This window comes from Dermochelys coriacea, chromosome 6 (assembly GCF_009764565.3).
Source record: "Dermochelys coriacea isolate rDerCor1 chromosome 6, rDerCor1.pri.v4, whole genome shotgun sequence".
Classification (NCBI taxonomy): Eukaryota; Metazoa; Chordata; order Testudines; family Dermochelyidae; genus Dermochelys; species Dermochelys coriacea.
The window spans coordinates 86,343,864-86,358,074 of NC_050073.1; the positions used below are offsets into that span (position 1 = coordinate 86,343,864).

Sequence of the window (14,211 nt, forward strand, 5' to 3'; positions counted from 1 at the left end):
GGGAGAGGCTGGCCTACCCTGTGCTCCTGGCCCAATCTTCCATGGTGCTGGAGATGCAAGTCTTCCCCCATACCATCCTGGTTCTCATATGCTCTTTCTGTAGGCTAGACGCTATCTCTCCTCTTCTACCTGGTTGGGGTACTGCTGGGGACTTTAGGAGAATGTTGGTAATGAATGTGGCTGTAGCTGGCCAGCCTGCAGAGTCTTAACAGCAACCAGTCCTACAGATCTTCTGCCTACTCATGAGCAGTTTCACTGACAGGTCTGCAGTTCAGCATAGAAGAACATTGTAGGGGGCTGTATAAATTTTATGGCTGCCATGTTTGTGCATGGGGGCGGGGGAGCACAAAGCTCTGAGAACTTGTTGCTTTGATCTGTGCAGGTGCCAGTTGATGCTCCTGCTGGCTGTGGCTTGTGGTTTCTAAATGGCTCTTAACTCATTTAAAACTAGGCTGCAAGTGAAATTCTTAGCTTGTTGCTCTCAGGGAGACTGAGCTGGGGCTCAGAACTGATATAGCTGCCTGAACTTGTTCACCAGCTAAGCTATGAAGCCTGAGTCCATGTCAGTGGCTGCCCCAGATTGTTCCATAAGAAGACTTCTCTTGTAATGGAATTGGTCTGACTTCAGAAACATGCTTATAAGAGGAATCTCGTCTTCTGGGGCATTTGCACCTTCTCACTGCACCTACTCTAGAAAGATCCACACAAGGTGGCAAGCTTGGTTTCCTTCTGAAGCCCTTTCCCTGGTGGTGAGGACTCCTCTGCCTAATCAAGTTCTCAGTTTTCTAGCCCCTTCATCCTGAAGGATCCCAAAACACTACACAAACAGTTGCTTTCCCTAACACTAAAATGCATCACTGTCTGGGATGGGATGTGACAGCTGTTCAAGCGTGCACAGCAGTGCTCCAAAACTTTAAGGCAGGAAGTGAAGAAAAAAGTTATATCCAATCAAAATTGCAGGGAGAATTTAGGGGCAGAAGTAATTACTTGTTAGAATTTGGCCAGAATCCCAGGACTAACTCAAGAATCATAGGATCCTAAATGACTACAAATGGTCAGGCCCTTGATTTTTGTCTCATTCCAAAGTCAGCATTTCTAAGTGTAAATATAGTGACCACTGTCATCCCATTGAGGCATTGCTTTGATTTAGAACCAGCAGGGAGAATGCCACCTACTTAAATCACCAGCACCACTTTCTGAAGCACGCTGAGTTTTCTATGGGTGTGGGGGGTCTCTCATTGAAGCAATGACCTGGTTTGACCCTATGTGCTTGAGAAATGTGACTGAATCACAGGCCTAGGTGGTCTGGCTGCAGACATTATATATACATTCTCACTAAGCATTCATTTGGCAAGCAGTCTGGAAAATGCCAGTATTCTAAGGTCAAAGCAATACAGTCTCTGCTTTCAGGGAGAAGATGTCCTGCTCCTTGGAGGTACTAGAGGAAATGGACACGCCCTCCTTTCCCCATTCCCAAAAGGCAGAGGAGTAAGGTCAAACTAGTATCACATGGAAGCAGATGTAGTCTGGAGATAAGGGGTGAAGGTGTTAGTTTCCTCCCTACAGAGAATCTAACAAGTTGACCTGTGCTTTTTGCAGGCTCTGGGAAAGCTGCAGGATACAGTCTCTGACAGCAACAGGTTAACTCCTGAGGGAGGATGGGATAGTAGTTTGGGTAGGCCTTTGCAGAGGTGATTCAGTATGAGGAGGCAGTGGCTTTGGAGTGCCTGGGTTCAAGCCAATTAGAGGCGTCACTGTTTTGTTTTTGCCTCCTAGAGTCTGGGCTTCTGGGTGGCCTAAGAGGCCCCAGTGTTGTGCTGAGGCCCACTTTGAAGCAAACCTAAATCTTTCCCCAGGGTTGTTGGTGGGGGATGGTGTGATGGCAGCAAGGCTCCATTGCTACAACCCTTCTCTGCACTCACTGAAACAGCCTGAAGAAGAGGCAATATAATGGGTCCCTGCTCACTATTGGCAGAGATCAATCCAGCAGCTAGGATGTTGCATTCTTTCACTCTCAAAGGGGAAGGCCAGAATACTCAGGATATTTCTTGATCTTGGGAGGACAATGATAGGGTGTCTTAATCCTAGTTCTGAATTGCTAAGAACAGTGCTGCTAGCAAGCTTTCATGGGACTGTCAAGTTGTGGTGTAGTAGAAACAAGAGATACTCATGCATGCTCTGTGATACCCAAATTGAGCCCAAGCAAGATTGAGGTGATGCTGATAGGAATTGGGAAATGCTTTTGAAGACCATATCTCACATCCTCCATTATCTGCTCTTGGATTAAATCAGTTCTTTGACTCTTCAGTGGTACTGGAGGCCTAAATAGCTATTATGAAAGAAAAATGCCCACTTATATCTGCAAGCAGCCACACTATTGTTGCAGCTCTTGATATGGTGGGTGGGTGGGTGTGTCCCTCCTTCTGTGCCTGATTACAATTATCTAGGAATAAATCCTTCCTTCCTGCTGAAAAGCTTCACCTAGTATAAAATGCAGCAGCTTGCCTTGGTTATTATGCACCATCACCCTGCTGCTCTTTTCCCTGCTTTGGCTCTTGAGTGAATACATAGAGTGGTTGAGAGTCCCTGTCCTGATATTTAAAGCCCTCTATAAGATTGGTCCTAGCTGCTTGAAAGATCACCGCTCCTACAAATGTAATCTTCCACAATGACTGTGTACCACTGAATCAATTAAACTTAAGAAATAACGAGTCTTGTGAGTGCACTTTCATGGGAACTGGACCTAGTCTGAAATTCCTTCAAAAGAGAGTGACAACTTTGGACCTCACACAACTCGGAACTAAATCTAAAACTTTACTTTGGTATGGCTTTCCTTCATAGTTGCACCTCCTGCTATCTAATCAACCAACTCACTCCTACATAAGAGGAGTGTGATATTGTTTGTTTTTTTTAATTCTGAGGGTCACCTGGCTGTTAGGGAGATTAGTGCTGTAGCAGCTGGATAGGCAGATGTACCCTCTTTCTCATGCTGCAGGATGCTGAGAATGGAAGAGTGGTGGAGGCAGCAGTTGGCCAGCTCTGAACTTCCTTTGGGGTGAAAAGAAAAGTAGCTGTCCTCTGCAAAGTAGTTTAGCTATGTTGAACACTAAGCCCCATCTTCCTTATGGGAATTGCAGAGTTGAGTTATACCTCTGTGCAGTCTGGGGATCTGAGCTGTGTCTGGACTCCAGGGCTACCTCACACCTTCCAGGAGACTGCATGAGGATGGCTGGTAAAGAATGAGAAGTGTTGCTTTGCTATTAGTTACACAGGAGGGCTTTCTCTTCCCCTGTAAGGGAGGGGGATATCCCTGAGCCTTCTGGTGGGGTGCGTTTGGGAGCCCTAGTTGCAGTGATCCTTTTGCTGAGTGGGAGCTCATGTTCCTAAGTCTTGGCATCAGACACTGCCTTCTGATAACTTGCTAGAGCCTTTGAAATTGTGTGAGGATGAAATAGGTTTTTGTGGTTCATAGTAGCTGAAGAAGGGGAGTAGGTTAAGGATCTGAGGTGTGGAAACCTGGTTGCCCATCTGCCAGCTCCCCCTATTTCCTCAACATTAGGGATGCAAGATGGGCTGTCACAGACCTGATGCTGCTCTTGCCACAAGTAAGGAAAAATCCTAGAATACAGTCCTCTTTTAATCCCTCTCTCTCTCTCTCTCTCTCTCTCTCTCTCTCTGATCCCTCTACAATGGAGAGTGACAGCCAGGCTGCCTGGCTACAGCTGTAGAGGAGACACCTTTGCTCTCTGGTGTTCTCACAGGGGCTTCCCCTCTTCATGCGGCTTACATGAGAGTTCAATATCTTTGCCTGCAGAAGAAGATAGGATAGGGTGAGAGTGAGGCATTTTTCAGTGTGAAATCGTCCTCGTTCATTCTCCAAATTGGGACATAGGCTAATGAAACACTTCTGGGACATGTGGGATGCTGGATTTTTTTTTACCTATGTTTTGTGTTTAGTAGTTCCCAGCCAATGTCAGGATGCCCATTGTGCCGAGTATCTCAGTTTTAACTGAGCTCCACCTGTTGGACTTCTCATCAAACTACTGTGAGGGGATCCAAACACCAAGTCCCCATATGCCTTAAGCCAGGGATTCTCAACCTTTTCCTTTCTGAGGCTCCTCCCCCCAACATGCTATAAAAACTCCAGGAGCTGTCGGGGGGCCTCTGGGTTTCTGGCTTCAGCCATATGAGCGGCTCGAAGCTTTAGCCATGCAGGGCTTCTGGACTTCAGCCACCAGGCAGGAGAGAGCTGGGGCTTCAGCTGTGCTGGAGCGGGGTTCTGCCCTGCAGGAGCATCAGGGCTTTAAACTGGGGCTGGGGGCTTCAATCCTGCACCTCCGATCTTGGCTTTACCCCTGCAAGGGGCATCTGAGCACAGAGCTCCACACGGCTCTGCTCTAGTTTCAGCCCCATGGGGTGCTGGGCCTTGGAGTCCCCACACTTCAGCTGCAGGGCCCTGTGGCCCCCTGCAACCAGCTTGCGGCCCCCGAGGGGCCTCAGATTCCTGGTTGACAACCATTGCTTTAAGCATCGAGAGTCTGAATGGAGTCCAGACCCTGCCCATAATGGATCTCTAGGCACATTCATGGGATGTGGATCATCTGCCTAGTACTTCCCCTGACAATTGAGACTTCTTAGTCCAGCTGTCCAGCCCCTGGGACCAGTGCTAACCCCCCAGATATTCCCATATCTTAAATTCCAGCTGTGAGAATGGTCTAGATTTACAGTTTACCTCTTCCGGGGCATGTGATAGGTGTAGCATATAACACACACAGATGCGACACTGGATTTTAAAACACCATTGCTCTTTACTTAGAGAGAAAGCACAAGAGTGTATAGATCATTTAGAAAACAAACACCTGATCACAATGCCCCCCATTCTGCTCACTCTTCTCTTGCAGAACTGTGTAGAAGCATTTGTGATGGTGTCTCCTTGGTCCAGTGCATGCCCTGTAAAAGTAAAAGGGATCAATCTTGGTCCTGTTTGGCACACGTGCCCCATCCTCTCTATAAATGTAAGAGCAGCATATAAATCAGCTTTCAGAGTAGCAGCCGTGTTAGTCTGTATTCGCAAAAAGAAATGGATTACTTGTGGCACCTTAGAGACTAACAAATTCATTTGAGCATAAGCTTTCGTGAGCTACAGCTCACTTCATTGGATGCAATGCATCAGATGCAATGCATCCGATGAAGTGAGCTGTAGCTCACGAAAGCTTATGCTCAAATGAATTTGTTAGTCTCTAAAGGTGCCACAAGAAATCGATTTCTTTTTATATAAATCAGCAACAGCAATGTACAAAAACATTTGACATGGTTCCTCCCCCAGAGAACTTGGTCTCTTAATAGATAAGACAAAGGGTGGGGAAAGGGATGCTATACAAGCAGAAGGATCAGGGTGCTGACTAGCAAGTGTCATCTTAGTTTCACTTATATATAGCAGTGAAGGAAAGGAGGGATGGGACATTGAGGGGGTGGGGGGGAAGGATGGGAAAACGGGAAAAAGAGTGGGAGAGAACGATGAAGAGAGAAGCATGGAAGGTCAAGTTGGTAGCTAAGGTACTGTCAAGGGCAGGAGGAGAGAATGGAAGAAACAGCCAGGCAGCAGGGAAAGGATGTCCAGTCTAAACCAAAGCCATTCTCTAGTTCTTGGCTTAGGGGGTGGAAGGTTGCAGACCAGCAGTTGCTGTTGACCCACTCATCTTTTCCATCTAGTTGCTTGGCTGTCCCTCAGGTTTTGTTCTACACTGGGAACTATAGGCTCCTCACTCTGGCCTAGACTGTCTTTTAGAAGAATGTGCTTATCCTATCCATGAGATTTTTTTTTCTTGTTCAAAACCCTTAAATGTTCATACTCTCAACCTCCTCCTCCTTCCCTCTCCCCTGCCACAGCCTTCCCAGCCTGGGAAACAAGAAACCCTGATGCAGATCAGCCTCACTTTCTTGGGCTGGATCAACTGATTAATTCTGTGCTGTTTTGCTTCCCACTCAATGTCTGTCTACAGGGCCCAGAAAAACATGCAGGCAACATTCACAAATTGTGCAGCCGTTTCCTTCTCCTCCAAGTCCCCCCAGCAGCTTACTATAGCAAGCTGCAGGAGCTCTTGAACAGCTGCCTGCAAAGGCAGATCTTGTCAAACAGTCCTGCTCCCCAGAGCCTGCATGAATGTCAGGCAGGCGACACAATGCTGGGGCCAGAAGTCAAGGAGAGCCGCATGGTACGGTAATTCTGTTGCTCTCATGCCAGGTATTAGGGAACTGATCAATTCTAAAAACATGAAATCCTTCTCCTGTGCCAATCCCATGTTCTGCAATATTTTAAAAAAATGTGCATAAATTGCACTGATGTTAACTCTCTCCAACACTTAGTGTTGTTCCAGGAAATTGCCTTGGTGCCAACTTATTACAAGAAAGATGGTACACAAATATGACTGAAAGTTGTGTCCCAAAATGAGAGGATGTGCTGTATAGAATGAAATAAAATCAGTTTTGGAATGGGAAGCTGGCTTCAGTCTGACCTATTAGAGAAGAGTGCATCTAGCACATGTAATACATTCTGAGTGAGAGAGCATTTTAGAGGATAGGGCGAGAGGCTTTTTTTTAACAGTGATTTACAAAGTGGTGGAGCATCAGTAAAGTGAAGTTACTGGGAGGCTGTCAAAGTGGCAGAAGCTGCAGAGAAGAAGGATCTTGCACTCACCTGGGGATTATGTGGGAGTACAGAGGGAAAGCTAGTGTTCGATAACAGGTTTCAGAGTAGAAGCCGTGTTAGTCTGTATTCGCAAAAAGAAAAGGAGTACTTGTGGCACCTTAGAGACTAACATTTATTTGAGCATAAGCTTTCGTGAGTTACAGCTCACTTCATCGGATGCATTTGGTGGAAAATACAGTGGGGAGATTTATATACACACACAGAGAACATGAAACAATGGGTTTATCATACACACTGTAAGGAGAGTGATCACTTAAGATAAGCCATCACCAGCAGCGGGGGGGAGGGGGAGGGAGGAGGAAAACCTTCCATGGTGACAAGCAAGGTAGGCCATTTCCAGCAGTTAACAAGAACATCTGAGGAACAGTGGAGGGTGGGGTGGGGGGAGAAATAACATGGGGAAATAGTTTTACTTTGTGTAATGACTCATCCATTCCCAGTCTCTATTCAAGCCTAAGTTAATTGTATCCAGTTTGCAAATTAATTCCAATTCAGCAGTCTCTCGTTGGAGTCTGTTTTTGAAGCTTTTTTGTTGAAGGATAGCCACCCTCGGGTCTGTAATCGAGTGACCAGAGAGATTGAAGTGTTCTCCGACTGGTTTTTGAATGTTATAATTCTTGACGTCTGATTTGTGTCCATTTATTTTTTTACGTAGAGACTGTCCAGTTTGACCAATGTACATGGCAGAGGGGCATTGCTGGCACATGATGGCATACATCACATTGGTAGATGCGCAGGTGAAGGAGCCTCTGATAGTGTGGCTGATGTGATTAGGCCCTATGATGGTGTCCCCTGAATAGATATGTGGACAGAGTTGGCAATGGGCTTTGTTGCAAGGATAGGTTCCTGGGTTAGTGGTTCTGTTGTGTGGTGTGTGGTTGCTGGTGAGTATTTGCTTCAGGTTGGGGGGCTGTCCGTAAGCAAGGACTGGCCTGTCTCCCAAGATCTGTGAGAGTGATGGGTCGTCCTTCAGAATAGGTTGTAGATCCTTGAGGATGCATTGGAAAGGTTTTAGTTGGGGGCTGAAGGTGATGGCTAGTGGCATTCTGTTATTTTCTTTGTTGAGCCTGTCCTGTAGTAGGTGACTTCTGGGTACTCTTCTGGCTCTGTCAATCTGTTTCTTCACTTCAGCAGGTGGGTATTGTAGTTGTAAGAATGCATGATAGAGAGCTTGTAGGTGTGTCTTTGTCTGAGGGGTTGGAGCAAATGCGGTTATATTGTAGAGCTTGGCTGTAGACAATGGATCGCGTGGTATGATCTGGATGAAAGCTAGAGGCATGTAGGTAGGAATAGCGGTCAGTAGGTTTCCGATATAGGGTGGTGTTTGTGACCATCGCATATTAGCACCGTAGCGTCCAGGAAGTGGATCTCTTTTGTGGACTGGTCCAGGCTGAGGTTGATGGTGGGATGGAAATTGTTGAAATCATGGTGGAATTCCTCAAGGGCTTCTTTTCCATGGGTCCAGATGATGAAGATGTCATCAATGTAGCGAGTCATCAATGTTAGATGAGTAGATGGAGAGGTTGTGATGGTAAAAAGAATGGAGGTCCATGTGGCAGACAAGGCAAGACATGAAGGGTTTTAAAAGCAAGGAGGGTGAATTTTTGTTTTAAACAGGATCCTGAAAACAAAGTTTAGTTAGTGGAAGTGTTGGAAGATGGGATGATTTGTTTGTGTTTTTTATGCCTCTGCATGTGAAAATGTAGATAATTCTGCACATGCTAGGGTCTGGACAGCTAGGTCTTGGGGAGGCAAGTGTGTCTAATTCTTCCTCTCTTCTACTTTTGTTTGGTGTTCCAGCCTGTGCTCCTCCATATCTCATCCTTCTTTCTCCAGGTTTTCTTGGGACTAGTTTTCTGGACTCCCCCAGAGCTGGTAGTGTCTTTAGCTTCCATTCTAGGGAAGCCAGACTCCCACCTGAGAGGGTATCTGAGCTAGAGGGATCAGTAAGCCTCAGATGAGTCAGCTGGCAGGAGTGCCCCAACAGAGGCTCAAATTGGGCATTTTCTGTGCTCCCTGGGGCATTATTGTGTATGAAAGAGACACCATTTGTGTTTTCAGAGCTGTATGGTTTTGATGTCCTTATTGATGCTACTCTCAAGCCCTGGCTACTGGAGGTGAACTTATCCCCATCCCTGGCCTGGTAAGTAATTCCCAGCTTCAAGAAATGGAAGGGCTGGGACCCCAATAAAGATGGTGGAATCTCTGGCCACACTAAGTGAAGCACACCAAGTGCATGCCCTGGGCGGGCATGGCTGAGTGAAATCCGTGGTATATTGTTCCATTATTAATGGGCTTACAGAGTGGATCTCCTTTGCTATTCCTTTTCATAGTGACCAGGGTGCAGCAGGCATTCTGAAGGAGTCCAGTTGGGGTTCTGCTTGCTTTCTGACTATTTCTTTGTTACTATTGCTAATAATGTATCTCATAACCCAGGGTCCTATTTGACTACTCATTTTTCTTCTCCTCTCACGCAAGTTGTCTCCAAATCCACAATGCATCAGAGATACGTCCCGTCCTCCCTGCCCACACAGCTATGAACTGTTGTCCACACAGTTTCTTATCTGTTACTGGAACATCCTCCTTTCTAGCCTCCCCAATACCCATTTTGCCTATGTCTTAAGTCCATTCAGATTGTGGCCACTGAAATTATTTTTCTGATCCATTCCATACATACATGCCTGCATACCTGTCCTAGTATTATTGCATTCCCTCCTCTCTCTTTCCGCTTTGCCACTGATGCCTGCCTCTGTACCCCATTCATCTTCCACAGAACTGCAGAGCATAGCGTCCTTATGGTCCAACAGTAAAGAACTCTTGGCTGCCAATGTGGGAGAGGATTATAATGGAACAGATAGTGTTTAGAGGCAGACATAATTCATCAAATCTTTTTGTGATACAAAGATAATCAACTAGACTTTCCCCATATATTCCATTCTGTTTGTGCTCTCTGAGAACTGATCCACTGGGAATATGATGAAAGGGAATCTGTGTTGGGCATTGATGCTTTCCATGAACTGCCAAATAACTGACTCCTCCCCTGTCTCTTGTTGCATATGGGGACAGTGATGCTCCTTTGGACCTGAAGATCAAAGCTAGCATGATTTCGGACATGTTTACCCTTGTAGGTGAGTGCAATAGAAACTTCAACATGCCTCTTTATTGTATGTTAAGGCGCAGTTTTGTGTGGTGTATTGTATTAGGCTTGGGTAGATGTGTCAGGTTTTGAGGTTTGTGTCTATATTATAATGGATGGGGGTGTTGAGTTAAGAAGAGCAGATGCATTGAGTTATGGGGATGGTGTGTGTCTTGAGTTGCATGGATGGAATTGTAGGTGGGTGGATATGATGTATTGGATAGTTATACTATGTTCAGGGTTTGTGGGTACATTTTCTGGATTGTCAGATGTATTTGGACAGGGGGTGAGTTAGGGTGTTGGATTGTAGAACAAGACGGTATGTGGAGATGTGTTGTGATGAGTGTTCAGTGGTGGGTCAGGGTGTAATAAGTTGTGGGAATGGTGGTGAATGTATTAGATGTGAAGGGGACCAGAAGATATGCTACCCAATGGACTGCTGTTGTGCAGGCTGAGCAATTCGTTCTCTTAAATGTGTTGAAATCTCTCGTTTGGTTTGTGAAGCTGTCTGTTTCCTTGACTCCCCAAATGACTGACTGAATTTTGCAGCCTACTTAAGGGAGTTAAAGAGAAACAAAAAAAAATGTTTGTAGGGTTGAGTACTCCAAAGTGAAGGCAGTGTTAGTAAGTTGTGATTAGGCTGTACAAATATGGAATTGTGGGTGTGAAAATCTGCATGATTGTAATGTGTAGCAGTGTTTAGCTAGCAAAGCACCCTACGGCTAATATTTTACATTACTCGTTGAGAGGTCTTGGTTCAGTTTTTGGTGTCTTACTTTTTGGGCCCAAAAAGAGGTAGAAAAATGCCACCAATGCAGCATGCTTAGCCACTGAATGGAAGAGGGCACTCATCTGTGTTCTTTAGCAACCCTTCTTTTTAAATGCTGGCTTTTTAAGGGCATTCTTTCTGGTTCTCAGCCAGAAATATTATGCCATGGGGGGAAGATGGGAGGACTTGAGATTTAAATAAAATAAGGCATACTGAGGAAAAAAGACTTCTTGGGCCTTGTTCGGGGAAACGCACACCCCTGGGTTCGTGGTTGATAAAACTGTTGGTAGGAATGCTAGGTTGTGTCTCAGGGGCTGGCCAACTCTCCCAGAAATTAAAGGTGGTTTATGGAATAGTGTCTGTATAGGTGCTCCACTTCAGGTGTGCATGCATCCCACACACTTTCAACTGGAGATGTTCATTAGCAGCGTCTGTTTGACCCATGCATGTACCCTACACACCCTCATGCCCCAAACCAGTGCTATGTAGGGGTTCATGGATGAACTGCCCTCAGTTTCTTCTTAACTGTCTCAGCCTGAGATGGAGCTTTAGCATAACTGTCTTGAATGTGCTTCAACTAAAAGTTTGTTTTTCCTCCTAGTAGTGAGTTTAGTTTTTAGATAGTTTGCTAGTTAGTTTAGTAGTTGAGAGGATTAGTTTTGTTCCTGTCCCCTCCCTCTGGGAAGGTTTGTCTTCCTTGAGAAAGGCATGGCCAGCTCACCAGGGTTCAAATGTTGCCTCACTTGCTGGGAGGCCATTTTGATTAGCAACCACTCCAAATGCTTTTGCTGCATTGGAGATTTGCACGTCCCTCAGAAGTATAACTTTTTTGTCTGATCCTTGAATTCAGAGCAAGCAAGAACCGGGAAATTAAGTTGAGGCTACTAATGATAGTTTTCCCTTTGCCCTGCTTCAGAGCCAGATCAGGAAACACCCCCTTCTGCCAGTACACCAGTCTCTGGGCAGATCCAGCTCCCCTTTGATCTTGGTTCAGCTGTCCCCCCAAAAGGGGAAGACTCCAGAGACTTCCTTGAAGGGTCCCAGGAAGAGGAGTTCCAACTTCCTTTTAAGGAGCCTGTTCCTAAAAGATTTCTGTCTCCCAGTTGTTCAACAGTTCCAAAAACTTCAACTTCTTGGCTTAGTACCATAAAGGCAAAGGACTCTTTTGGTAGCGGCAGGGCTGGATAGCCCTGAATCTCATCCAAGAGCAAACACTGCTCTGACCAAGCGTCAGTACTGTTCAGACAAGAGGGCAAGGAGAACCATTCCTTCAGGCCAGCATTGATGGACGCACAGCTTTACTGTCAGCACCTTCCCCAATGGGTTCCTCTGTACTGAGCAAGCCTAAGTGTCTAACTCCATTGGCACTCACCTCGGAGCACTCTAAATCTTCAGTACTATCTATCTCTACAGACACAAACACCATCATATCGGTACTGTCTCTCCATTTGGTACCACAAACATTTTGGAACTTGAAGGATGATTGATCAGTGTCAGATGAACAGGAGTCTCCAGTGCTTATGGGTACTGAGTGCCTCTTGTAATCAAGACCCATTCAGTCAATGGACTCCTATCTATCTCCAATACTGCCTGATTCATCCCCTTTTACTGCTGGGATCCTCCACTGGATGATGTTGAGGATGATGATGGAGACCTTTTCAGTCTCTCTTCTCTGAGTGCAGGGCTCTCCTCTCTGTCTGCATAGGAACCCACTCTTTGACACTCACAGAGAGAAAGGAATTTTTGGAAAGACATCATGGGTGGTGGGAACAGCCTTGGATGCCACCTCTCTCCTATATGGACCCGCCCAATGACCATAATGGGACCCCTGGGTGGCATACTGATGACAGTTTCCCAAGGTATTGAGTCTTGCTCACTGGGACAAGAGAGAGATGCATTTACCTCTATCCCAGCCCATTCCTCAACTGGAGGAGACATTCAAAGAATAGGAAGCTAGGGCAGACGAGAAGGGTACCCCTCAAATCACCATCTCCTTGTCTCCGGATGAGCCGGTTATGCCTCCATCACCATCTGTGGCTGATGATAGCCAGCAATTTCAGGACCTCATAAAATGGTTGGCGGACGCTCTCCCAATACCACTTGAAAAGGTCAAAGAATCACAACACAAGTTGATGGACATTCTGCAGTCAGCAACACCAACCAGATTTTCACTACCTATCAATGAGGCACTTTTGGATCTGGTGAAGATGGTTTGACAGATTCCAGCAACAGTATCATGTTGCCAATGGGCAGATAAAAAAAAAAAAAGTATATCTCCACCAAGGACTCCAGATTTTTATTCTCCCACCCCAACCCAATTCTGATGTGGTGAATGAGCAGAGAAAACACCACCATACCAAATCAATCCTGTATGACAGACCAGAACCACCTGGAAGTCCTACTGATCTGTGACCCTGCAATTTCAGATTGAGAATTACTGGGCTTTCATGGCAAAATATTACACAAACTACAGGAAATTTACTGCTTTTATTGAGCACCTTCCACTAGACTAAGGAGAACAATTTTAGACCATCACTGCTAACGGACAATTACTGGTCAGGACACCCTTCAAGTGCCCTGAGATTTGGTAGACACCATGGCACATTCCATCTCTATGGTGGTAGTTATGCGCAGGGCAGCCTGGGTCCAACTGTCCAGCTTTCCCTGAGAAGTCCAGAGAATTGTAGAGGACCTCCCCTTTGATGGTCTGAATTTGTTTTCAGAAAACACAGAGAAGTCCCTGAACGCTTTGAAAGACTCCAGAGCCAAATTACGATCTCTGAATGTATACCCCTATGAAAAAAAGAACCTAGTAGGTCACAAAGCACCCAGAGATACTGGCCAATCCAATTTTGTGGTTCCAAAGAGACACATTGGACCCACCGGGAAGAAATCTAGATTACAGAGGAAAAGAATTATTCATCTATGTTGCCCAAGTACTCAACCAGAATCAAAACACCAATTTGATGGGTTGGTCAAGGGTTTGAATTATCCCCATCTTTAGTTCACATCTGCAACAATTTGCCCACCTCCCCCATTTGGGCCCTGATTTACCCATTTTCAACATGCATGGGAACAGATTGTCACAGAAAAATGGGTCTTGGAGATGGTAACATTGGGCTACATCATTCACTTTTCCTCCCTCCCTCCTTTCCACCACCCCCATCCCTTTTCAGGGACCCCTCTCCCAAGTTCTTAGTGAGACAAGAGATAAACTCACTACTTCATTTAGGAGTGATAGAGCCTGTTCATGCTCAACATAAGGGAAAGGGTTTCTCCTCAAGCTACTTTTCCTATACTAAAGAAAATTTGAGAGTGGAGACTGATTTTAGATTTAAGGCTACTAAACAAATTTCTAAAGTCTCAGAAGTTCAGGATGGTAAATCTGACAGCTATAATTCCTTCACTAAATTCAGGGGGTTGGTTTTCAGCCATCGATTTACAAGACACTTACTTATTTCCATAAAGTGATACATCTATCTCACAGAAGATACCTGTGTTTTTTGATTTAGGTCAGGATAATTTTCAATACTAGATGCTCCTGCTCAACACTCTTGGAGCGAGGAGAGTCTTTTCAAAAGTATTTGCAGTGGCTAC

At 45.6% G+C, this 14,211-nt stretch overlaps 1 protein-coding gene across 22 annotated transcripts in view; it reads left to right on the forward strand.

Annotated features, from left to right (window-relative positions):
- Nucleotides 1-14,211, forward strand: part of TTLL5 (tubulin tyrosine ligase like 5) — a 224,711-nt gene that overhangs the window by 40,323 nt on the left and 170,177 nt on the right. For 20 of the 22 annotated variants that reach the window (XR_006281938.1, XM_043516209.1, XM_043516200.1 and 17 more), the window contains 2 exons: nt 8,771-8,852; nt 9,776-9,837. The exons of the other annotated variants lie outside the window; for them this stretch is intronic. Coding sequence is in view for 19 of the 20 variants with exons in the window: in XM_043516209.1 (XP_043372144.1) it covers nt 8,771-8,852; nt 9,776-9,837 (144 nt within the window). In the remaining variant the exon portion in view is untranslated. The remainder of the gene's footprint in view (nt 1-8,770; nt 8,853-9,775; nt 9,838-14,211) is intronic. 22 annotated transcript variants of the gene reach the window in all.